The sequence below is a fragment of the Gorilla gorilla genome, chromosome 1 (assembly GCF_029281585.2).
Source record: "Gorilla gorilla gorilla isolate KB3781 chromosome 1, NHGRI_mGorGor1-v2.1_pri, whole genome shotgun sequence".
Lineage (NCBI taxonomy): Eukaryota > Metazoa > Chordata > Mammalia > Primates > Hominidae > Gorilla > Gorilla gorilla.
In genome coordinates this window covers 162,295,874-162,323,111 of record NC_073224.2, presented here as the reverse complement: position 1 = coordinate 162,323,111, position 27,238 = coordinate 162,295,874, and the positions used below count along the sequence as shown (strand labels likewise).

The window sequence follows — 27,238 nt, the reverse complement described above, 5'->3', positions numbered from 1 at the left end:
AGGAAATCTAAGCAAGTAATATTGTGAAAAATTTGGATACAGAATTCTTTATTTACAACAGTGACTTAGCAAAGGTTGAGAGCTGATAATATTTTAAGATACAGTCTTCCTTTATATTTAGTATCAGGAAAAGCTATGTCAAATGTTTTATGTAAACTATCCAGTAGACTAACCCTTGCTAATATGCTAATTACAATATACTGTCATAGTGTTAATAGTAATATCCACTTCTCTAAGTCAAAGTCAAAGATGATGCATAAAGCACATTTTTTCATAAAAAAACTTTAATTGGGAATTAAATGTAAGTAACTAAGATAAAAGTAGATGTCAAGCCTGCCAGACTTCACATATCTGGATGATGTCTAAGCACTCATTAATTGTCCTATGCTATCTAGAACTATAAATCAAAGCATACTGTGGTAACTCAATGTGTTTCCATTGTATAAATTAACTAAAAATGATATAGAACATATTAAAAAAACAAAAACACTACCAACCATGTCTTTTCTAATTGAGACATGAAATATCAGAACTGGAAAGACCATGTTGTCATAGAACACACGTGTGAAGTTGAGTTTAAGTCTTTTTTTGGAGTTTTTCTAAGAGTTGAGAAAATCATATTAAACCTAAAATTTTAGTGAAAACATTAATTTTGGCTGTAATAAAAACACTATGAATAGATACTGAAAAACTTGGGGAATAATAAACAAATCAGAATTCATGGTTACCATATTTACACATACTCTTTGTTGTGTTTCAGTGCCACATGATCTGATTCAAAGTAATAAACATCAGGATCATCATCTTCCTCTTCTGTAATGTGCTGACTGGCACTCTCTTTGGCAGATGGCAAATGTCCAATATTGAGTCTTGCCTCTGAGGGTGGTTTACTTACTCCTTCACTTCCATTATTTTGAGAGTCACAACATATCCCTTTTTCATTCTGAGAAATTTCACCAGGATTTGTAGGAGATTGACTTACATTATCACTAACAGTTGCATTTGTTTCATCAGGACTAAGATTATTCTCCTCAAATTGTCCATTTTCTCTGTAAGGAGAACTGTTTTTAGTGGGACTACCTCTGGTAGGGGCTGCCCTTCGTGGTGAGGTTCTCAGAGTATAACGATGTTCTTGAGGTTCTGATAAAGACATCATTTGAGCTGAAACACAGTCTAGAACAGGAGATGGTTCAGGTTCTCCGGAGGCTGGCATACTCTCAAGACTTGTGTCCAGGTCGTTATTGGTGTTTTCTTTACACTGCTCTTTTGAGGCACTGCTATCTCCCACCACATCTACTTCCTCCTCAGAATCCCTTAAAGATGACTGAGTTTCAGAAAAGGGCCCTGTAGCTGGCTCAGTAGTCAGCTGATTAACATGTTCCACAGGCAAGCAGGCAGTTACTATTTTGTGGTCCTCCAACTTGACCTGCACTTGTGAATTTGTGCAAGGCACGTTATGGTCTATATAACTGTCCTCCTTCCTACTATCAAGGAACATTGAAGTTTGGGTATCCGTATCCCCATTTTCAGCTACTGATTTTTCCTGTAACACATAGGAACCAATGCTATTTTGTTTAGTGTTTCCATCAAGCTGACAGTCATCACAGTTTATAACAGCTGAATCACTGTCATCAACACCATTGACAGCCAAATAGCCTGTGATTTCTTCAACTACTGCAGAATTAAGTGGCCCTTCCTCACTGACATTCACCTTTTTAATTTCCCTTTTCTCACAATCATCCAGTATAAGACATCGACAAGCTCGTTTAGTCCCTTGAAAATCTGCATCATTGTCCACTACTGTACTCCTCTGTTCTACTGACTCCTTGTCTGATTTTATAGGAGAATCTTCTTCTGAACTGTTTGGTGCTTCAGATCTAAGACAACGCTTAATTCTTTTTAAAACTGGTGAAACAGGTTCTGTTTGCCTTCTCTCACAATTTTCTATAGCCTGCCTTTCTAAGTTATCCTTTTCTGAAGAAGAAAGTCCTCTTTTCCTAGGGCTTACCCATGATTCTCGGGTACTCTGCTGTTTTAAATCAGTGGTTCTCCCATTATTATTTCCTTTCTGAATTGGCACAGGCTCTGGTCTCTTCTTTGGTGATCTTGATCGTACTTGAGAATTAGAAGAGATTTCTTCAGGATGCGCAATGCTACGATTCCTTAAAGTTCTACCACAAAAAGATTCATCCAAGCCGTTTAACCCCACTGTTGATCTTGTAACACGAGTAGATCGGGAAGCAGCCATACTATGGCAAGTCCCTACAATACGGTCATCATGATCCACTCATTGGGAAACCTTCAAAAATGTAAACAAAATAATGAGAAAAAGGTAATAGTTAATATACCTAGAACGAAAGTATAAAGCTATAACTTTTTAACCCAAGTATACTTGGACATTATAGTCTATAACTATCTATATAACTGCCAATATTAAATTATGTGATAAAAATTCTTTAACGTTTCCAATAATGATATAAATTATAGCTAACAAGCATACAGTACTTAATATGTTCCATGAGTCTTTCTATATGCCTTACATACATTAACTCACTTAAGTCTCACAACAACTCAGATAGGTGCTACTATCATCCCTACTTCACGAATGAGATTAAAGCACACTCTGAATATTCTATCCAAGGTCACAACTCTAGTAAGCAGCAAGGCAGGGCTCTAGAGACCATAACTGCCTCACTGTGTATCTGCCTCTCAGGCATAAAACACCCAGAAGATATCTATCCTAAAGATGTGATTTCATTTTGGTCATTAAAATAATAATCTTCGGCCAGGCGCAGTGGCTCACACCTGTAATCTTAGCACTTTGGGAGGCTGAGGCGGGAGGATCATGAGGTCAGGAGTTCAAGACCAACCTGACCAACATGGTGAAACGCTGTCTCTACTAAAAATACAAAAATTAGCCAGGTGTGGTGGCACATGCCTGTAATCCCAGATACTCAGGAGGCTGAGGCAGGAAAATTACTTGAACCCGGGAGGCAGAGGTTGCAGTGAGCCGAGATCATGCCACTGCACCCCAGCTTGGGCGACAGAGTGAGACTCTGTCTCAAAAAAATAAATAAATAAATAAATAAAATAAATAAATAAAATAATAATCTTGAACTTATATAGCAGCTATCTTTCAAAAAACTATTCCAATCATTTCTCGTGTTCTTTCAAAATGTTCCTGGTATACAGAAAGGCAGGCTCTCCTCTTTTTAATTTACTTTTGCTAAAATGAGTTTCAGATCAAATCCCTTAATAACTAATAATCTGGCATCCAAAAATTTTTTATTGCAGTATAATTTTTCATAACTAAATAGACAAAAATCGCAATGCTAGCTTGCATTGGCTAAGAACAAAACAAAGCAAACCCAAGCCTTCCTAGTCTCTAGAAATAAAGCCATAAATTAGCAAGTGAAAGGTAGTGTTCCAAAGACCAGAAAAGAAAATGGGGAAGAAGCCTCTGAAGCAAATACTTACATTTAAGAAATCAAGACTACTCCTATAATCCCACCCTTTCCTTCTTTGAACTCCTGTGTATAGCATATGCCAGTGCCAGTTTTAATGTGTGGTTTGGGAGATGAGCAGGTATTCTGGTGTGGATGCTTGAGGTTTATATGACAGAAATGTAAGGGATATAGAAAAATGCCTTGATTGATCCATTTGGGTAAACTAGTGATTTGGTGATATTTTCCAGAGGCTCTCCCATCAAGCAGAATAAAAGAGCTGTTAATATTTGAAGTCTCTATTCCCCACTCCTCTTCTGTTTAGTTTTCACAAGGTACCCTGTCATTTTATTTCCTAACTTTGAATGAGATGCAGGATGATTAGTTAGAGAAAGAGGCCAGTGGTGGCAATAGTGCAAAGTTTCACAGTCCCTTCCTCCTGCCTTTGGTCATCAACAGTCTCCCTTCTCATGTAAACCTCCAAATGCCATTCTGACTCCTACCCCTAAAAATCAAACACAATTTCTCCTTGCTTCAACTAGAACTATCTAACAGTGGAAAGTTTGGAAGAATTATAGAAGACACAGCAACATGCTACCACATATAAAAAAGAAACACTACAGGAAATAATCTCCCTGTTCCTGCCTGCTGACAAGTGAATTAAGTGAGAAAGTACCCTGTAAAATATTTAAGTTGGCTGAGTTTAGTGTTGTCTCAGAGTATGGCATACTTTTAAATTTTTAATTAACAATTTTTTAAAATCTTATAAGAATCACAAAACTAGCCCTGGAATTAAAGCATGGTTATTTGTTCTACAGAATTTCATAGCAACCAAGTGAACAATAAGTACAAGACACTAATCAGAACTCAGAAACACATTTCTTACAGTAGTAAACTTTCATTGTTTTGGGGATTCATTAAAAGAACAGCTGACATTTAATTCTCATTTGCTAATATATTATCATGAAGATTACAATCTGTTTCTTTCATGGGTAACAAACACTGAGTGTCCCATAATTTTCCACTTTTAATTGTAAAACATTTAAGTTAAACTTCAAATGATGTTTTAAAAGAACACAAACTGGCCAGGGGCAGTGGCTCATGCCTGTAATCCCGGTACTTTGGGAGGCCAAGGCAGACGGATTACTTGAGGTCAGGAGTTCGTGACCAGCCTGGCCAACATAGTGAAACCCCGTCTCTACTAAAAATACAAAAACTAGTAGGGCATGGTGGCACATGCCTGTAATCCCAGCTACTCGGGAGGCTGAGGCAGGAGAATCACTTGAACCCAGGAGGCAAAGGTTGCAGTGAGCCGAGATCGCGCCACTGCACTCTAGCCTGGGCAACAGAGCGAGACTCTGTCTCAAAAAAAAATAAAAAGAAAAGAACACAAACTGAAATACATGAAAAGCAACTTATTTGTTTCATGTATCCAAATCTGGCACTCTAAAGGGTTAAGATTACTTATTTTTAAATATTAAATATGTATGTAAATGCACAAAAAAAGCATAAGGCTAAGTTAAATTTAATAACTAAAATGCCTACAAAATCTAATACATATTATCTTTAATGTAAATCCAACTATACTCATAATTTATGGTTCAAAAATAATACTGACAATAGAAATACTTTATAAACACACAAAAGAATCTGTTAGTCTTTACTTTTTAAAATGCAATCCCAATTAAGGGCATATAAACCTCTTAAATTATTCCAATAATAAGACTTCCTTAACCTTTTCTTTCCACACCAATCTGAATGGGAGCAAAATTTGCCTTGCAGTACAAACTTCTCAAAGAGAGACTATTTTGGATGAAATGAACCTATTATTAGTAGTACTAAAAAACCTTTTTTTTATACATATATTCTTTACTATAAAATATCACCTATAAGCTGGTCATGGTGGCTCAGGCCTGTAATCCCAGGACTTTGGGAAACCGAGGTAGGTGGATCACTTGAGCCCAGGAATTCGAGACCAAACTGGGCAACATGGCGAAACCCTGTCTCTACTAAAAATACAAAAAATTTATCCAGGTGTAGTGATGCCTGCCTGCAGTCCCAGGTACTAGGGAGGCTGAGTGGGAGGATCACTTGAGCCTGGGAAGTCAAGGGTGTAGTGATGTGACTGCCCTTCAGCCTGGGTGATGGGAGCAAGGCCCTGTCTCAGAAAAAAAAAAAAAAAATCACGTATAGTGAGGCCTATCTTACTTTTTCACCATTCCACTGATTAAAATATGAAAACACTGATTAATACAAAAGTTAAATAAAATATGAAAACACTGATTAATATAAAAGATTAAGGTTCTTTCCACTTCTTCTGTACCCTAAAAATGCTTTTATTTCACTCAATAACTAGAACAAAGCCCTAGTTCTAGGATTGTCAAATTCTGTGCTATTGGGCTGTATTGAAAGAGAACTTGTTTTATAACAAGGATCCTTGTGGTACCTCAGGCTCTTGCAACTCAATCACGGGCATCTCCTGGAAGCTTGTTAGAAATGCAGAATACGAGGCTCCGCCCCAGACCTACCAGCGAATTAGGCTCCTAGGTGATTCATGTATGTATTAGGGTTTGAGAAGCACTGCCTTAGGCTAGTGAACCCAGACAGAATTCTAATAAGGTAATAGTCATCAAGTTTCAAACTAAATTAGAACTATTTATAAAATACCCTTCAATTTCTTACTGGATCCTAATAATAAAAAAATGTATAAATAAGACCAAGGAAGCACCAAATGGAAGACTATAAAAAAATCTTACCTGAAATTAACATGTGATGTGCACTTGAGGTAATAAACTGGTTAAAATTATTAAGATCAAAGTTAAACAAAATTTTGCTAATCTTCCCTCTGATCATTTTTTTCTGTTCTAACCTTTTTCTTCATATCTTTTCTATTTTGAATAGGCATATATAAAGGTACACACTTTCTATAATTATCTAATAAACTGAGTGCAAAATTCAGTTAATAAAAAGGGACCAAAAATGTCTAGATTAGCCAGGTGCAGGGGCAGGGAAGTGGGGGCACCTACAGTCACAGATACTCAGGAGGCTGAGGCAAGAGGATCACTTGAGCCCAGGAGTTTGAGAACTGCCTGGACAATGGTGAAACCCTTTCTGTTAGAAAATAAAAAATAAAAAGTCTTTATTATCTCAACCAAGTCTCAACATTGTTTTGCCAAGCTTAGCAAAATATTATAGACTAAAGCAGTTGTTTTCCTCATTTCAGCTGCATCGCAAAATGTTTCTTAAGAATACAATAAAGAAGCTTAGAGTACAAAATTATATTTCTGCCAAATATTGTTAAGGAATAAAAATGAACTTATTTACAAATTATCTCAGGAAATAACCCTGTTGGCTAACAAAATAAGAGGTATATGGTAAAAACCTTAGCCAGCATCCATCTGAAATTAGAAATGCAATCAATCTAGTTTTAGAAATAAGGGAAGCCACTAATTAACATATTCATATGGGCAAAACGCAATCTAACTAACAACTACACTGGAGTTTTTCCTACATGTTATCTACCAAATAATGAATGGTCGCACTTTCTAGAATTCAGAGAAAAAAGAGTGTGGTCAGTAACTAGAATTAACCAGACTCCCTCCCTCTCTTCCCCACCTTCATAAATTCTCATCCTCTTGGAGGCCATATCTGAGAAGGACTAGTCAACCGAATTTCAACTTGTCCATTCATATTAAGCCCTCAATCTTACCTATAATTTCACATATCCTACCCACATATTTGCTGCTGAATTGCCCTCTCATAAATTTGAATCTACTGTTACCCAAAGATAACTATAGGATTCTGAAAAACACTCTTTGAAGCATTATCAGCTACATTTCAGGTCATAAATTTCCAGCTCCTATGATCATACCTGTAGAACTGTATGAATAAGAACTAAAACAGATAATAATTATTAAACAAAAAAGGCCCACCTAATGACACACTTCTCCAGCTATTTACTTAAGAGAAAGAAATTTCAAAAAGATATTTCAAAGACCTTGCCTATAAGCTTTTGTTCCTACTATAATCACCAAAGTGGTACAGTTTATTTTGGGAATTGAGCAGCTGGCAATCTTCCATCACACCAATGGTCCAACTGATATTTATTATCATAATATTTAGTTTTATTAAGTGAAAATTTTTTAGTAAACTGGTCATGATACCAGAATATATTCACATAGACAAACCAAAGTAAAAGGAAAAAAGAGCAAATGCAACTGGAAAGTGTAACCAATATGATTCTTTTTCTAGTTGTCTAAACATAAACTATTTAATAATGTTGAGGCCATGTTTGTCATATAATTATTTTAAGACAATACCTCAGCAGTGCAATTACCACCATATCTATAATGTTAAAAGTAGAAGAGTAAAACCTGGCTGGTAACCCACCCATGCAATTCAACTTAAGGTTCTTCAATAGTCACCTCTTTGAAGTCTGGGAACTCTATTATGCATTGTTTTACATAAAGAGACTTCTTATTTCTTTCCCATTAAGAGAAACTGATATATGACAGATGGTCGGTAGGTAGGTAGGTAGGCAGGCAGATAAGCGGACAGTCAGACAGACAGACAGACAGACAGATAGACAAAAGTAAATGAAAACACACTTTAAAAGACAATCGGGAAAAGGAAGTCAAGGAATTTCACAATGCCTCCTGAGTAAAAAATTCCAACATAATCAGTCACTTCATTTATACCCCATTGAAAAAAAAAGGGAGGGAAATATTTCATTCCTAACCCATTCCCTGCAGCTCCATACTCCTATAAACAGCCAGCCAAACTACAAGTTGCCACCCAGAGGATGTATAGTCAAACTATAGTTGTCTTCACTACTGCAAAACTAAATAACTTACCTGTACAACCAAAGATCTATCATTGTGGAAATATAATCTCTTTTCCTTATATCCTGAAGGAGTTGGAGCTATGATCTAGAATGAAGCTTAAGCATCAGGGTTTCAGACTCTCTCAGCTTCAGCCATGAAGAATACTAGAACCTCCTAAATTTCTTTCTTTAAAATAAAATAATGAAAAAAAGGATTAAAGAAGATGATGAACTTATGCTAATAGATTTACTCCTTCTATGATAAGAAGAAATACAGGTACAGAAACTGTTCATAGTGACATCTTTCATGCTTCGCAGTAACTCTGTAGCCTTGAGAATACTAAGAAACTGAAATAGGATTTTTAGAAATCAACAAAAGCAAACCAAAAAGATACTAAAATATACCAAATCCTTACAACTCAATATTAGTTTGAACTGAGTCAAAATGTGACTTGCTCTTTTCTAGACATTGCTCTAAGGCAGTATTTTTTTTTTTTTTTTTTTTTTGCGGTGATAAAGGTTGCCCTTGATAGCATTTCTCATAACAGAATTTATAATATCATCTCGTACTCTTGTCCTAGAGGACTTCCCAAATTCTTGACATCAAGTATACATAACCATTTAGGTTATGCATAAAAGAATCACACAAATAATCAACCAAATCTTCTATACCTATAGGAAAACCTTGATGCTTATTCAAGTGCTACAAAATTCAATTACAAAAGGACATTTCTATTATTTTTGGCATATGTATTTTTAACAAGAACAAGAACAACAAGGATTTTCCGGTTTTAGTACCCAATTAGCCAGACAATTTAATTAATCTAATTACATTCCATTTCTTAGAACAGTCTGGTTAATTTTTACTATATAATAATTTATTATGATATCCTTTTCAAAGAATGTACAGGCCAGGTGCAGTGGCTCGCACCTGTAATCCCAGCACTTTGGGAGGCCAAGACAGGTGGATCACAAGGTCAGGAGTTCGAGACCAGCCTGGCCAACATGGTGAAACCCCATCTCTACTAAAAATACAAAAAATTAGCTGGGCATGGTGGTGTGCACCTGTAATCCTAGCTACTCAGGAGGCTGAGGCAGGAGAATTGCTTGAACCTGGGAGGCAGAGGTTGCAGTGAGCCAAGATCATCACCCCATTGCACTCCAGCCTGGGCAACAAGAGCGAAACTCAGTCTCAAAAAAAAAAAAAAGAGAGAATGTACAATCTGCTAAATGGGTTACTATGAGTGCTCATCTGAAAACAAGGAAGAGGACTAAGAAAAAGACCAGCAGATGTTTATGACAGAAACTGTCACTTTATTATAAGCATAAAACTAGATATTATAATAGTGATACATTTTGGGGAAAGCATTACAACTTAAAGACTGATATAATTACAAAATCTTGTAATTACTAGGCAGACTTACTGCGTAATAAAAATAGGTTACTGCTCTAGTCAGCTAGAAAGGGAATAGGGATAATAATATCTAATGTCTATAGATGCCACCTCTCCCAAACATGCCCTGGAAATGCTTTAAAAAGCACAAGGTAGGAAAATTGTCTAATAACCATTTAATACTACAGTACATTAAGAAATGTTCTAAGTTAACACGGGGAGAAGCTCAGTGAAAACATGATCCTACATAAAGTAACCCTTGACTTGAAAACCCACTCTTCTTATAACAGACTCCAAGTGACAACTCCTTTGTACCAAACACTGAAGCCTTTCACAAACATGGCAAAACATTATGTTTTACAGTGTGTGATGGTAGTAGCAATCATCAAAAGCAAAGAACATCTACAACTTAAAGTGTATCTCTGAGCATACTGGAATGTGCCCTAGTAGCACTCTATCAAGTTCTAATCAACCACATAACTACTCTATTTGAATAGAGTTCACTATAGGAAGATTATCCACTATGATATTTAGCAGGCAAGAACATCTGCACCTGTTATTTTCACAGAACTGATACTTACAGCTGAGCTCTATCGGCATTAAGATAGACAGGGTCCTGCAGTGTTTCTTAAAAGCCTGATACACTGAAAAAGAAACTTCAATCAATTACTTCTAACTAAACCCCACATGGCCTTAATTAAGATTACATTATTTCTTACCTTTTAAAAAGCGATTCGCCTAGTATTTGATCCCCATGCATCTGTATTTATCTGTCATCACTGTTAATTGTCCATGTTACACTGAGACTTCAGGTATTATTTATTTATATGGTTGTACTAGAATAACTTGATATCTGTGAAGAGAAACCATAATATAGTCACTATAGATGTGTTACCGTTTACAAATTTGTGAATAAAACTGGTAATATTTCCAAACACTTATATAGCACACTTTATTTTCTACTAAACTTCACAAGTAATTCCTTACATTTAGCTGTGAAATATGTGTCTTCAACAAACTAAGATGATTGGCTAACACTTCCAAGTTCTTCTCAGAGAGTACCCACATACAAATATTCTAAATTTAATTCTAAACTTAAACCCTTACAAATTGAAGAGCTCCTCAGGTTCCTTTTCTTACTACCAATATAGACATATGTCATTTTCCTTAAGTCTACAATTACTCTCCATTAATAGAAAAGTACTTTTTTGTGTGTTTTATATTTTAGGGAATAAATCTATAATGCTTAAAAATGAAGTAAAAAAAGATAATGACTGTCCTTTAAATGTCACTTTAAACATCTGATATCTTTCTCAAGTAATTTTGGAAGTAAACAGAAAATAAATGTTATTTAAAATAAACTGACATGTAGGTATACAAACATTCCTTAAAGGTAAGCTTCTTAAAAACAGACTTGGTTGATGGTTACAAGTCGGAGAAATAGATCTACACACTTACATTGATGACCAAAAGCACTGTACAGAATTTTAAGTCATTTTAACCAGTTTATCAGTGAAAAAAAATGAGCTACAAAAGAATGTTCATTCATACATATCAAAGAAAGCAGCATATGAATGGCATTCCAAAATGTTTCATCATGCTGTACCACTCCACTACACAGTAAAAAGAGTACAAATCTACGTGGAAAATACAGATAACCTAGAGAGGCGTGGTGGCTCATGCCTGTAATCTCAGCACTTTGGGAGGCCAAGACAGGAGGATCCCTTGAGCTCAGGCATTCGAGACCAGCCTGGGCAACATAGTGAGCCCTCTTCTCTAAACAAAACAAAAAAAAAAATGAAAATTAGCCAGACGTGGTTGTGTGTGTCTGTAGTCCCAAGTACTTGGTAGGCCGAGGTGGGAGGATCATCTGAGCCCAGGAAATTGAGGCTGCAGTGAGCCATGATCGTGCCACTGCACTACAGCCCAGGCAACAGAGTAAACCCTATCTCAAAAACAAAATTTTTTTTAATGAAAATGCAGATAACCTTACACATACTTTCTGGATAAAACTTGTTATTAGGGGTGTCAACCAATCAGATATTCTCAGTGAGAAGTTTCATTAACAATAGAGCGATTAAGAAACTATTATCTATCCTCAAACAATTCCTTATTCACTTGTTTTCAAACGTTAAAACTATATAAGTAACACCATAAAAAAATTAACACTTTGGGATGCCAAGGCAGAAGGATCGCTTGAGCCTAGGAGTTTGAAACCACCCTGGGCAACAAAGTGAGGCCTCATCTGTACAAAAAAATAGAAAAAGGTAGCCACATGTGGTGGTGTGCGCCTGTAATCCCAGCTGCTAGGGAGGATCCTTAGAGGGGCAGTGAGACCTGATTGCATCACTGCATTCCAGCCTGGGTAACAAAGAAAAAAAAAAAAAACCGATCTAAGTATTTTTTAAGTTTAAAAATTGTCGTGACCTCTCTTGTAACAAAAAAGCAAGGAAATTAAACTAGCCAAAACTCTTGTAGCCCCTGTATTGTGTTCTTCACCTCATTCAATATACATTTCAAACTTCAGCATTCTGCAAAACTGTTACATGCTTTTTGCAGCAGAAACACTGCTTTGAATTATGACAATACACAGTAATTTTTTCATTTGAATTATTTAACTACAGTTACTTACTTCCAGAAGTTTAAAAAACAGCATTTTGTCTTTTAAAAAGCATACAAAATAGAAAACGAACTATCTAAGTCCTATTCCTAAAGCCATCTTATTTATTCCCTTGGAACAGAGCTTTGCTTGTTTTCATGTACTAATAAAATTCATTGACTATTCAAGCATTCCAAAGCAAACCCAAAACCAATCTTCACTGAAAAGAATTACTTTTCCTACTTCTTGCACTCTTAACACTGGTACTACTGTGTTAAATAGATTACGTGATCTCAGATTCACAGCACACATGTAATCACTTCAAAAGACTACGTAAATCTCACTAGAAGATACAGCCCTAGTGATATAACCAGGGTATAAGCCACACAACTTACTATTAAAATAAAACAATGAAGTTCAAAGTTAAGCACAATCCCTAAATTCTCAGGCAAATTATTTTTTAGTTTTATAAGAGCTTGGAAAAAATTCAAAAGGAAGGTCATACAACAGAGTCATATTTATTACCTGATTCTTCACTTGTTGTAAGTGAAAGTATCACATATAGGCACTATACTATGATTTTAAATGATTTTATAAGAAAGAGACATTCAATGTCAGTTGTAAACAGCATAAAGATATGGTCAAAGACAGAAATAACTTTCTTTTTTTTTTTTTTTTTGAGACGGCGTTTTGCTCTTGTTGCCCAGGCTGGAGTGCAACGGTGCGATCCCGACTCAATGCAACCTCTGCCTCCTGGATTCAAGTGATTCTCCTGCCTCAGCCTTCTGAGTAGCTGGGATTACAGGCGCCTGCCACCACGCCCATTTAATTTTTGTACTTTTAGTAGAGATGGGGTTTTGCCATGTTGGCCAGGCTGGTCTCAAATCCTGACCTCAGGTGATCCACCCACCTTGGCCTCCCAAAGTGCTGGGATTACAGGCATGAGCCACCACGCCCAGCCCAGAAACACCTTTCCTAGACAATTAAGCTTTCACAGCTACTTGCTATAAAGAGCTGAACCAAATTTTCATTTGGTACAATAATCAAAGAAGAGTACATTTTCTGCTCAGAACTACATGTTCAGTGTCTTGGATGCCTTCTATAGATTTTCAAAGATAAGCCTATTTCACAGCCAATAGAAAGACAATAGGAAGAATATAGGATTTGGTGGAAGGAGACAGAAATGTGATTCTCTGTCATCAATGATTATTTCACCATGAGCAAGTCACTTTGCCTATCTGTACTTTATCTATAAAATGAAAGACATAATACCTGCCTACTACCTCTCAGGGTTATTGTGAAGTTCGAAAGAGATCACATCTGTGAAGTACTTCAGGTTACTGACTCCCAAATTTTAGTGTGTCTAAGAAATCCCTGGACCCAATCACCTCATAAATTCAGATTCAGAAGGCCTGAAGACAAATGCATAAATTTTCATTTTCAATTAAGCACTTCAGGTCATTCCAATGTATGGGCTCCCAGTGATGATCATACTTTGAAAAAACTACATCAGTTTCTTCTAAAACTTTAGTGTTCAGGCTGGGCACAATGGCTCACGCTGGTCATCTCAGCTCTTTAAGAGACCGAGGCAGAAGGATCACTTTGAGGCCAGGAGTTCGAGACCAGCTTGGGTAACTTGGCAAGACCCTGTCTCTACAGAAAAAAAAAATGCACACAATAAATTAGTGGGGCATGGTGGTGTGCATCGGTTGTAGTCCTAGCTACTCAGGAAGCAAGAGGCCTGGAGTTCAAGGCTACAAGCTACAGTAAGTTATGATCACACCAATGCACTCCAGCCTGGGCAACCAACTGAAGCCCTGTCTCTAAAAAATTAACTAATTAATCAATTAATTAAAAGAAATAAAACTTTAGTGTTCATAAGCATTAAATCTAGGTACATGTTTAAAATACAAATTTCTAGCTGAGCGCAGTCACACATGCCTATAGTCCCAGCTACTTGGGAGGCTGAGGGAGGAGGATCGCTTGAGTCCAGGAGTTCTAAGTTGTAGTGCACTATGTCAATCAGGTGTCTGCATTAAGTTCGGCATCAATATGGTGACCTCCGGGGAGCAGGGGATGACCAGGTCGCCTAAGGACGGCAGAATGGGCCAAGGTCGGAAACAGAGCAGGTCTAAACTTCCATGCTGATCAGTAGTGGGACTGCACCTATGAACAGCCACTGCACTCCAATTTGAGTAAAACAGACCCTGTCTCTTAAAAACAAAATGAGAAGAAAATGAAATAAAATACAAATTTCTAAACCTCATCCTTAAAAATTCAGATTCAGGTGAGGCGCAGTGGCTCACGCCTGTAATGCAGCACTTTGGGAGGCTGAGGTGGGCAAATTACCTGAGGTCAGGAGTTCAAGACCAGCCTGGCAAACGTGATGAAACCCTGTCTCTACTAAAAATACAAAATTAGCCAGGTGTGGTGGTGTGTGCCTGTAATTCCCAGCTACTCGGGAGGCTGAGGCAGAAGAATTGCTTGAACCTGGAAGGTGGTGGTTGCAGTGAGCCGAGATCACACCACTGCACTTCAGCCTGGGCAACAAAGCGAGACTCCATCTCAAAAAAAAAAAAAAAAAAAAAATTTAGATTCAATAAACTTGGAATGGAGCATACAATCTTCATTTATCATCATTTAGGAGATTCAGATATAAATGAGTTATGATACACCCTTTTAGAAATCCTAAACTAGATTCTTCCTCCTAAATATTTCTCAAATTGTTCCTACCTCTGTAGTATCATCACCTATGACCAACCTTAGGCTCTCATTTGAACTAACCCAAATGCCTTCTAATTAGTCTAAGTTTTTTGTTTTTTGTTTTTTGTTTTTTTTTTTTGAGACAGGGTCTCACTCTGTTGCCCAGGCTGGAGTGTAGTGGCTCAATCACCACTCACTGCAGCCTTCGACCTCCCAGGCTCAAATGATCCTCCCGCCTCAGCCTCCCAAGTAGTTGAGACTACTGGTGCATGCCACTACGCCCAGCTAATTTTTGTATTTTTTTGTAGAGACAGGGTTTCACACCATGTTGCCCAGGCTAGTCCTGAACTCCTGGGCTCAAGTGATCCTCCCACCTCAGCCTCACAAAGTGTTGGGATTACAGACATGAGTTATGGCGCCCAGCTCTGCTTTCGTTAAGTCTTATCCTTTAAAAATGCATGCTCTACAGAATGGTATATCATTCTCCTACCTAAAACTCTTCCAAGAGACTTATGCTTCTTGCCAAGATAGAGTAACAGGGATGAAACTTATGCTCCCACCTGAAACAACTAAAAATCTGGACCAAAAAAAGTATGAAAATTATTTCTGACAAAAGAAACAAGACAACACAGGACAGTGATCAATGAAAGAGAAAAAATAAATGAGGTAAAGCCTACAATTGTCCCCAGTTTACTTACTGGAAAATTTCTAAGCTGCAGAGAAAGGAAGGTGTCCCAAGCAAGCTCAGTGGTTTTCTGGAGTTAAGATAATGAAGTGAGGAGTTTAGGGGAGGCCAAGGTAGCTACAGTCTCCCAGAACATAGTACCACAGAGGAGAGAGCAGAAAGGAGAGGCAAGATCTCAGATAATCTGCAGGGGACCTCCTTAAATCTTGAGCTGAGTATTGATCAGTAAAACAGGGAAAGACATCCATAGGCAAGGGTATGCCAGAAAACATGTAATAACTGAAGGGTAAGTGGTATGTAGTTCCTAGTTTATAGGGTTACTAATGTTTGTGGTATATATACTTCCACCACAGCCAATTTCAAGCTACCGACATATCAGTGAATAAGAATCTGAAAAAAATACATGGCAACACATTATACATTACGTAGTGTTTCTACCATAAGGACATAATAAGGCTGGCTGCAGCAGCTCACATCTATACTCCCAGCACTTTGGGAGGCCAAGGCAGGCAGATCACTTGAGGCCAGGGGTTCAAGACCGGCCTAGCCAACATGGCAAAAACCCATCCCTACTAAAAATACAAAAATTAGCAGGGCATGGTGGTGCACACCTGTGGTGCCAGCTACTCAGGAGGCTGAGGCATGAGAATCGCTTAAACCCGGGAGGTAGAGGTTGCAGTGAGCTGAGATTGCACCACTGCACTCCAGCCAGGCCAACAGAGTGAGACTCTGTCTCAGGAAGGAAAAAAAAAAAAAAACAATACCCAATAGATATAAATTACCATGAGTGCACAAAAACAGTAATATAAAATAATATAATTATATGAGGTAATGAGTTTTGAGCATTTACTACCTTTGTTCGTAATAAGTGATTTAATTATGCTTATATAATTTAATTATCTTAAGAATTAAGCTAGCTCACAAACTTCCTGATATTTTAACAATCGGCTCTCATGAGCCAGCTCGAGCATAACACCACACGTGGCTCACATATAGTCAGGAATAACTGGTTAACCTACTAGCCACAGTAGACAACCTCATAATTCGTGGGACATGAAGTACAATGCTCAGTACCACACTGCATCAGTAGTGGTGCAAACTGAGCTCTAGACTAAAGACTATTCTGGTCTCACCTAACAAAGATGAAAAGCAAGCCTCAAAAGGATAAAGCCATTTCCAGTGAACTCCACTGTGTCCCAGAACACAGGCCAAGAATATTTATGGGAATTTTAAAAAATCCAGCTCCAAACAAGGTAAAATTGAGAATGCCTGGAATCCAATCAGAAATTACCAAACAGGCCAAGTGTGGTGGTTCACACCTGTAATCCCAACACTTTGGGAGGCCAAGGTGGGCGATTGCTTGAGCCCAGGAGTTTGAGACCAGCCTGAGCAACATGGCAAGACCCCATTTCTACAAAAATTAGCCAGATGTGGTGGCACATGCCTGTAGTCCCAGGTTCTTGGGAGGCCGAGGTGGGAGTTTTGCTTGAACCCAGGAGATTGAGGCTGCAATGAGCCACGATCATGCCCCTGTACTCCAGCCTGGGTGAGAGACTGAAATCTTGCCTCAAAAAAAAAAAAAAAATCATATAAAGAAGCAGGAAAATATCACTTAAAATGAGAAAAAGCAATCGACAGAAAAAGAACTGTACATGACAGTCACTAGACAAGAATACTAAATCAGTTATAACTGTAGTTCTTATGTTCAAAGCAGCAGATGGATATATTAAGCAAGCTAAGTAGAGACACGTAAGTCTTTTTAATGTGAATTGATTCTTCTACTTAGAAAAACACAGAGTTTGGAATGAAAAATATGCTGGGATTAGACACTGAAAGAAAAGGTCAATCAATCTGATGCCATAGCAATAGAAACCTAACAGAGAGAAACAAGAGTGGAAACAAAACCATGAATGAGATATAGAATATCATCAAGACGCCTAAAACATGGGTAACTGAAGTCCCCAAAAGACTGAAAGAGAAGCAGAAAAAATACTGGAAGAAATGATCCCAAACTTTCTAAATATGATGGAAATGACGAATTCACAGATCAAAGAAGCTCAATAAGCTAGGCATGGTGGCTCAGTGCTGTAATCCCAGCACTTTGTGAGGCCAAGGAAGGTGGATCACTTGAGGTCAGGAGATTGGGTGGGGTTCAACATAGTGAAATCCCATATCTACTAAAAATACAAAAATTAGCCAAGAGTGGTGGTGTGTGCCTGTGGTCCCAGCTACTTGGGAGGCTGAGGCACAAGAATCACTTGAAGATGGGAGGCAGAGGCTGTAATGAGCTGAGATTGCACCACTTCATTCCAGCCTGGGTGACAGAGCGAGACTCCATCTCAAAAAAACAAAATACAAAGAAGCTCAATAAACCCAAGCACAAGAAACATGAATAAAACTACAGTAAGCCAGCTCATAACCAAACTGCTTAAAAATCAATAATATAAAGAATATCTTAAAAGCAGAGAAAAACAACACATTACAGGCACAGAGAGAAAAATAAGAATGACAGCAGACTTCTCTGTGGAAGCACATGCCAGAAAACAGTGAGGTATATCTTTGATGTACTGAAAAAAGTTGTCAACCAAAAATTCTATACTCAAAAAAATGTGTTTCAAAAAATAAGGTGACATAAAAATTATTTCAAACTTAAAATAGTAAAAGAACCTATCATAGACAGACATGCATTATAGGAAATGTTAAAAGAAGTTCCTCAGGCAGAAGGAAAAGACACTAGATGGAAGTCTAGATATATCCAAAGGAATATAGAGCACCAGAAATGGTAAATATGAAGATAACTATAAAAAACTTTTCCTGGCCGGGCGTGGTGGCTCATGCCTGTAATCCCAACACTTTGGGAGGCCAAGGTGGGCGGATCACCTGAGGTTGGGAGCTTGAGACCAGCCTGACCAACATGGAGAAACCCCATCTCTATTAAAAATACAAAATTAGCCGGGTATGGTGGCGCATGTCTGTAATACCAGCTACTCGGGAGGCTGAGGCAGGAGAATCGCTTGAACCCAGGAGGCAGTGAGCCGAGATTGCGCCATGGCACTCCAGCCTGGGCAACGAGAACAAAACTCCATTTCAAAAAAAAAAAATAAACTTTTCCCCTTAGTTTTTAAACATAAATAACTGACGAGCAAAAAATATACCAATATACTGTACAGTTTATAACATAAATGGGAGTAAATGTAATAGCACAAATGTGGGAAAGGGGACATACAATGCAAGATTCTTATACTACATGTAAAGTGGTATAACAGCACTTCAAGGTATGCTAAGATAAATTAAGATGTATATTATAAATCTTAAAACCACCACTAAAAAGCAGATGAACAGAGAAAAAGTAATAGTAAAAAAGCTAACAAAAGAAACAAAATAAGAACATGTTTAAAACACTCAATCCAAAGGACAGCAACATAAGAAAGGGAATAAAAAGCATATAGAAAAAATAAAAAGCCAATAGCAAGGTGACAGATTTAAACTTTATCAAAAATCACTTTCATACAGCCATTTCAACTATAAATAGTCTAAAAATAGTTTCAAGCAGTTTAGTTATTTGGAAGCAGTTACTTGGAAGGAATAACAACAAATGAACATTAAAAGATTCAAGTCATTTAAACTGTGACCACGATGAAATTAAATCAGAAATCAGTGATAAAAAATACAACTCAAAAATCCTCATATACCTGGAAATAAATAACATGCTTCTAAATGACCTATAAGTCAAAGAAGAAATCAAAGGGAATTAATGCAGCATATCAAAATCTCTGGGGAGCAGCAAAAGCAGTATTTACAGAGAAATCCAAAGCAGTAAACATGTGTTAGAAAAAAAGGAAGGCCTCAATGATGTCAGCTTCTACCTTAAGAAATTAGAAAAAAAAAAAGGATACTATAATCCACAGAAAAAGAAGAAAAAATAACAATGAGCAGAAATCAATGAATAGAAAACAAAAAAGCAATAGAGAAAAATCAATGAACCAAAAGCTGATTCCTTAAGAAAAATCAATAAAATTGACAAATCTTTAGACAGACTCATCAGGAACAAAATTATCAATATTAAAGAAAAAAGAGATGTTGCTATAGATTCTATAGATGTTTTAAAAAGATGGTTCTATAGATATTTTCACAACAAGGGTACCAAAACAATTCATTGAGGACATAATAATCTTTCCAACAAATGCTTCTAGGACAACTGGATATCCACCTACAAAAGAATGACATTGAAGCCCTACCTCACACCATATACAAAAATTAACTTAGGATGAAACCAAAGACCTAAATGTAAGCACTAAAATGATAATGTTCTTGCTGAGCATGGTGGCTCACCCCTGTAAACCCAGCACTTTAGGAGGCTGCGGGAGGAGGATAGCTTGGGCCCAGGAGTTCACGACCAGCCTGGGCAACAAAGAGAGACACCATCTCTACAAAAAATAAACAACATTAGTTGGGCGTAGTGGTGTGTGCCTGTGATCCCAGCTACTTGGGAGGCTGAGGTGGGAGAATCACTTGAGCCCAGGAGGTTGCACTGAACCAAGATCACGCCACTGCACTCCAGCGTGGGTGACAGAGAGACAGAATCTGTCTTTAAAAATAAAAAAAACACTAACAAATCTTTGTGCAAATAGGTGCAAATCTTTGTGACCTTGGATTAAACAAGTTTCTTACATATGATGCTAAAAGCATAACTGACAAGGACAAATGTGTGATTCCAATTACTATGTGAGTTTATCTAAAATTGTCAAATTAATAAAAACAAAAAACAGAATGGTGGTTGCCAGGGACTAAGGGAGGGGGAAATGTCACGTCATTGCTTAATGAGTACAGAGTTACAGTTATGCAAAATGAAAAACATCTGGAGATGGACCACAGTGATGGTTACACACAATGTGAGACTATATTTAATGCCACTAAACTGTAACCTTTAAAAATGGTTAAAATGGGGCTGGGCATGGTGGCTCAGGCCTATAATCCCAGCACTTTGGGAGGCCAAGGCAGGCAGATCACAAGGTCAGGAGACAGAGAACATCTTGGCCAACATGGTGAAACCCCGTCTCTACTAAAAATAGAAAAAATTAGCTGGGCATGGTGGCGTGCATCTGTAGTCCCAGCTACTCTGGGGCTGAGGCAGGAGAATCACTTGAACCTGGGAGGCAGAGACTGCAGTGAGCCAAGATTACACCACTGCACTCCAGTCTGGGCGACAAGAGCAAAACTCCATCTCCAAAAAAAAAAAAAAGGTTAAAATGGTAACTTTTACGTTACATATATTCTGCCACAATTAAACAATAAAAATTCAAAAAGCACAAGCAACCAAAGAAAAATACAGATAAATGGGGATCATCAAAATTAAAACCTTTTGTGCTTCCAAGAACTAAAGAGAATAAAAAGATAACCCATAGAATGGGAGAAAATATTTGTAATCATCTCTCTATCTATAAAAACCCTTACAACTTAATAAAAAGATAAACCTAATCTAAAAATGGGTAAAAGACTTAAACAGATATTTCTGCAAATAAAATATACAAATAGCCAATAAGCACATGAAAAAATGCTCAATATCATTAGCCCTCAGGGATATGCAAATCAAAACCACAGTGAGATACTTCACACCCACTAGTATTGCTATAATAAAAAAGACAACAAAAACATGTGTTGGCAAAGATGTAGAGTTATTTGCACCCTCATACATTGCTGGTAGGAATGCAAAATGGTGCAGCTGCTTTGGAAAATAGTTTGGCAGTTCCTCAACAAGTTAGACATAGAATTACCATATGACCCAGAAATTCCATTCTTAGGTATACACCCAAAAATAAAGGAAAACATATGTCCACACAAAAACTTGTACAAAAATGTTCATAGCAGCATTATTCATAATAGTTATAAAGTGGAAGCAACTTAAAGGTCCATCAACTGCTGAGTGAATAAACAAAACAAGGAATATCATATCAACACAACGAAATACAATTAAGCCATAAAAAACAGTGAGGTATTGACAAATGCTGTAACATGGATGAAACTTAAAAACATTATGCTAACTGAAAGAGGTCAGTCACAAATGGTTACATACTGTAAAATTCCCATTTATATAAAATACCCTGAATAGGCAAGGTGCAGTGGTTCACACCTGTAATCCCAGCACTTTGAGGGGCCTAGACAGACAGGAGGATCACTTGAACTGCAGGAGTTCGAGACCATCCTGGGCAACATGGTAAGACCTTGTTTCTACAAAAAATTAAAAAATTAGCCAGGTATAGTTGCACATGCCTGTAGTTCCAGCTACTCAGAAGATTGAGGCAAGAGGACTGCTTGAGCCTGGGAGTTTGAGGCTGCAGTGAGCCAGGATTGTGCCACTGCACTCCAGCCTGGGCAAAAGGGCAAGATTCTGAAAGAAAAAAAAGGCAGGCAGGCAGGCAGGAAGGATCCAGAATAGGCAAATCCATAGAGACAAAAAGGAGATAAGTGATTGCAGAGACTGTGGGAGGGAGGAAATGGTAGAAAGTGAGTGCTATAGGTATGGGGTTTCTTTTTAGAGTGATGCAAGTATTCTGCAATTAGGTACTACTGATGGTTGTCCTATTTTGTAAATATACTAAAAATCACCAAATTGTATACTTTAAAAGGGTGATTTTTATGGTTAAGTGTATATCTCAATGTTTTTAAAAGATAAGAGAATCGGCCAGGCGCGATGGCTCACGCCTGTAATCCCAACACTTCGTCAGGCGGAGGTGGGTGGATCACTTGAGGTCGGGAGTTCAAGACCAGCCTGACCGACATGGAGAAATCCTGTATCTACTAAAAATACAAAATTAGCCAGGCGTGGTGGCGCATGCCTGTAATCGCAGCTACTCGGGAGGCTGAGGCAGGAGAATCACTTGAACCTGGGAGGCGGAGGTTGCAGTGAGCCTAGATCATGCCATTGCACTCCAGCCTGGGGAACAAGATCAAAACTCTGTCTCAAAAAAAAATAAAGATAATATTACAAATAACTTCATGTCAATAAACCCAACTATTTAGATGAAATGGACATATTCCATGAAAAACTGCAAATTCCCCAAAACTCACTCAAGAAATTATTTCTTAAATACCCTTAAAGAAAGTGAAACTAGGCCAGGCACGGTGGCTCACGCCTGTAATCCCAGCATTTTGGGAGGCCAAGGCGGGCGGATCAAGAGGTCAGGAGGTCAAGACCATCCTGGCTAACACGGTGAAACCCCGTCTCTACTAAAAATACAAAAAATTAGCCAGGTGTGGTAGCAGGCGCCTGTAGTCCCAGCTACTTGGGAGGCTGAGGCAGGGGAATGGCGTGAACCCAGGAGGCGGAGATTGCAGCGAGCTGAGATGGCGCCACTGCACTCCAGCCTGGGCGACAGCGAGACTCCATCTCAAAAAAAAAAAAAAAAAAAAGGGAAAGTTATAGTTAAAAACTTGGCAAAAAATAAATTCCAGGCCAAGGTGAGTTCACTGGTAAATTTTAACTACGCCACTTGATATACATTTAAGGAAAAAAATAATCCTAATTCTACCCAAACTCTTCTAGAAAACTGAAGAGGAAGATTTCCCAACTCATTCCATGAGGCCAGCATTAGTCTGATTTCAAAACCAGACAAAAACATTACAAGAAAATTGAACTACAAACCTATATTCCTCATAAACATAGATGTAAAACTCCAAACAACTTTTTAACAAACCAAATCTAATAATATTTTTAAAATAATACACCATGACCAAATGATGTTTATCCCCAAAATGTAAGACTGGCTTACATGTACATAAGGTTGGTTCAATGCAATTCACTCTATATTAACAGACTGAAAAAACAAAACCGAAAAGAAAAAATAGGAAATAAACATAACTGGCCCTTTTGACATCAGGCCTTACATATTGCCTTATGTCCGGTACCCACGCCTCTCCATAGATAGATGGATATCTTTTCCATCTCTATGAAGCTTACTCCTTTTTCTATGCTTATAACAGAATACCAGAAATTGGGTAATTTATGGAAAATAAATTTCTTCCTTTCTTTCTTTTTAAATAGAGACAAGTTCTATGTTGCCCAAGCTGGTCTCGAACTCCTGTACTCAAGCAATCCTCCCACCTTTGCCTCCCAAAGTGCTGGGATTACAGGTATAAGCCCCCACACCCAGCCAAGAAATTTATTTCTTACTGTTACAGGGGCTGAGAAGTCCAAAGTCAAGGAATTGTCTCTGGTGAGAGCCTTCTTGCTCATGAGGATTCTCTGAAGAGATTTGAGGTAGCACAGAGCATCACAAGGTGAGAAGGCTGAGCGTGCTAATGTGCTAGCTCAGGTCTCTCTTCTTCTTCTTATAAAGCCACCAGTTCCCCTCCCATGATAACCCATTAATCCATTAACCAATCAACCCATTAATCCATTCATGAGGGCAGAGACTTCATGATCCAATCACGTCTTAAAGGCCCCACCTCTCAATAGTGCCACACTGGGGATTAAGTTTCAACATGAGTTTTGGATGGGACATTCAAACCATAGCATATGATAAGCCAATAAAAGAGTTAATATTTATATAATGTGATCAAGTAAAGGGTTTTTAAGATCAAAATTAATTTTCTTCTGGAATTACCTTTACTTTGATTGGGTTTAGTCAAGTTTAAGCCCCTTCAGCCATGTGAGGACACAGTGAGAAGATGGCCACTTATAAACCAGGAACTGGGCCGTTGCCAACACTTAATCTGCCCTTGGACTTTTCAACCTTCAGAACCATGAGAAATAAATGGCTGTTGTTTATTTGCTACCCAGTCTATGGTTTTCTGTTAAAGCTGCCCAAACAGACTAAGACAATAGCTAATGCGACAGACAAACAGACAAGGCAGATAGATAAAACTCTCCTTCAGGTAGCAACAAATAAAGCTGAATTTGTCAGCAGTAGAGCAACAGAAGCAGAGTACTAATATGACATCATTTAAACGTACTGACTTAGCTCAGCCTGAACCAGACAAACACCCTGGACTTTTCAGTTCCATAAAATCCCTTTGTTGATCTATGACTTAGAAGAAGAAATGAGATGAGAAGGCACCATATATCATTCTTAGGTCCAAACCAGCTTGTTAAATCCTGGAACAGACTAACTTGAAAATGATTACTGGACTAGCAAGACTGATTCATTTCAAGATACATTAGTTTAGCACACACAGTGTACTATGTACTTATCATTAAGACATAATCTCAGCTCTGGACAGCCATTCATCTTCAATGGACATTCATAAATGAAGCATAAATAATTCAGCAAGGCCTAGGTGAAATGCCTGATGTAAAGATCCATCTATATATTTAATTTCTACAAATGTTTCCCTTTCATCAACTTACAGTTTTCCTCACAACGATATATTTTATAGCTGCCTAACTATATACTGCATTTTGAAAATGCTTACAAAAAATTTTAATTCTTGGCTTGCTTTAAATATTTTTTAAATTTGTCAATTAGTTAAATTTAGGAAAAAAGTCAAAATTTCCATTAATTTTATTTAGTGATATTTATCCTTAAGGATGTTATTTAATGTCAATTTTTTTAAGGCCAGTCACAGGTAATAAATAAATGACTACTTAATCCTCTCTAAAAGTCATGCTCCATCTGTCTTAAGAATTCTCAATGGTTTCTGTCAACACAACAATCAAAAAGACTAGGAAAAGTCTTAAAAGCAAATAAAATAATCTAAAGGAGATGAATCAAGGTAAAGATTCATAATGAGTTAGGATATTTTACCATTTCTCATGGGACAGAGTCCTCCCTGAAATATCTTTTGATATCAAAGTCAAGGTCTGAATATCAAAATATTGAGACCTTGAATCTTATCAGATATGCACCATTGCTCTAAATTCTTACATTTGTACTGTCTTCAGAGGGCACAAAAATTTTTACCAGCGTATTAACCAACCTCTAAGCTGGATTCTCTGTCACCTCTAAGAAGCTACAGGACAGGTAAAGCAGTTCCCAAGCTAGTTTCAGTATTTCAAAATCCCTAAGTGCCATAACAGATCATATATAGTTGATTCTCATAAAGTTGCCATGAGCACTGAATTATCAAATACTCAATACAAGAGAAATTCAGAGTGAAGTTCCTGCTAGCCTCTGACTAAAACATTTTCAACAGCCTAACAACACATATCCTTGTTTTATCTGTACTTTTATTTAAAAACACTTTTATTTCTTTATTTATTTACTTACTTTTCGAGACAGTCTCACTTTGTCGTCCAGGCTGGAGTGCAGTGGTATGATCTCGGCTCACTGAAACCTCCGCCTCCCGGGTTCAAGCGATTCTCATGCCTCAGCCTCCTGAGTAGCTGGGATTACAGGTGTGCACCACCACGCCCAGCTAATTTTTTGTATTTTCAGTAGAGATGGGGTTTCACTGTGTTGGCCAGACTGGTCTCTAACTCCTGGCATCAAGTGATCCACCCACCTCGGCCTCCCAAAGTGCTAGGATTACAGGCGTTAGCCACCGCACCCAGCCTAAAAACACTTTTATATTGCTGATTCATAAACACGCAACTCACAGTCAACAGCACTATAACTTTTCATCAAAGCCTTCTTGCACTTAGGAACACAATAGACAGCACTTTAGCACTACACTTAGGGGCAATTTTAAACAGTGAAACCACCTCTAAAAAAAAAAATGGGAAAGATGTAGCACTAAGTAAATAGACAAGAGAGCTAGAACAAGGCAGCAGAGAGTCATTTTGTTTAACCTCATTTGGAAATGTGTACATCAAGCAACTCAAATTTCACCACTCTGAACATGTCCACAAATGACTGCGAAAGTGCCAGACATATTGATTTGGGGGTTACAAATAAATTTTAGCCAGTAAATGAGTTCACAAACGTGGAATCCAAGAATAATGAGAACAGACTACAGTCATCCCTCAGTATACGTGGGGATTGGTTCTAGGACCCCAAGTATAGGTATCCAATAAATAATTGTTAAATTATTTAACAAGCATATAGTATCCAATAAATGTTAAATGAATGGATAATTATACAAAATACAATAATTTAGACACATCCACAATATAAAGTACAAATATAGCTTACCCCATTTCAACAACCACTTAACATACTAGTGTAGGTCTGGCCGCGGTGGCTCATGCCTGTAATCCCAGCACTTTAGGAGGCCAAGGTGAGTGGATCACCTGAGGTCAGGAGTTTGAGACCAGCCTGGCCAACATGGCAAAACCCTGTCTCTACTAAAAATACAAAAATTAGCCAGGCTCAGTGGCGCACACCTGTAATCCCAGCTACTAGGGAGGCTGAGGCAGGAGAATCGCTTGAATGCAGGAGGCAGAGGTTGCAGCGAGCTGAGATTGTGCCACTGCATTCCAGCCTGGGCGACACAGCGAGACTTTGTCTCAAAAAAAAAAAAAAAAAAAAACAAACAAACAAAAAAAAAAAAACACAACATACTAGTGTATTCTCTTCCATTCTTATTTCAACGTGCATTTTTAAAATCAGAATTCACACAACACACACTTAATTTGGCATCCTGGCATTTCTTCCCCACTTAAGCCACATAATTAAGGGCTAAATTGTCTGGGATTTTTTTATTTTTTAGAGACAGG

At 37.8% G+C, this 27,238-nt stretch overlaps 1 protein-coding gene across 8 annotated transcripts in view; it reads right to left on the bottom strand.

Annotated features, from left to right (window-relative positions):
* Positions 1–27,238, bottom strand: part of ZZZ3 (zinc finger ZZ-type containing 3) — a 121,462-nt gene that overhangs the window by 66,739 nt on the left and 27,485 nt on the right. For 2 of the 8 annotated variants that reach the window (XM_019020065.4, XM_019020070.3), the window contains exons 1-4: positions 10,378–10,511; positions 10,240–10,302; positions 8,297–8,452; positions 744–2,299 (exon numbers count right to left, since the gene is read on the bottom strand). The exons of 2 other annotated variants lie outside the window; for them this stretch is intronic. In XM_019020065.4, the coding sequence (XP_018875610.1) occupies positions 744–2,248 (1,505 nt within the window). In that variant the 5' untranslated portion in view covers positions 2,249–2,299; positions 8,297–8,452; positions 10,240–10,302; positions 10,378–10,511. Of the gene's footprint in view, positions 1–743; positions 2,300–8,296; positions 8,453–10,239; positions 10,303–10,377; positions 10,512–14,606; positions 14,817–27,238 lie in introns of those variants that run through there. 4 more of the 8 variants (XM_055350892.2, XM_063703374.1, XM_055350873.2 and 1 more) reach the window with 3 other exon arrangements.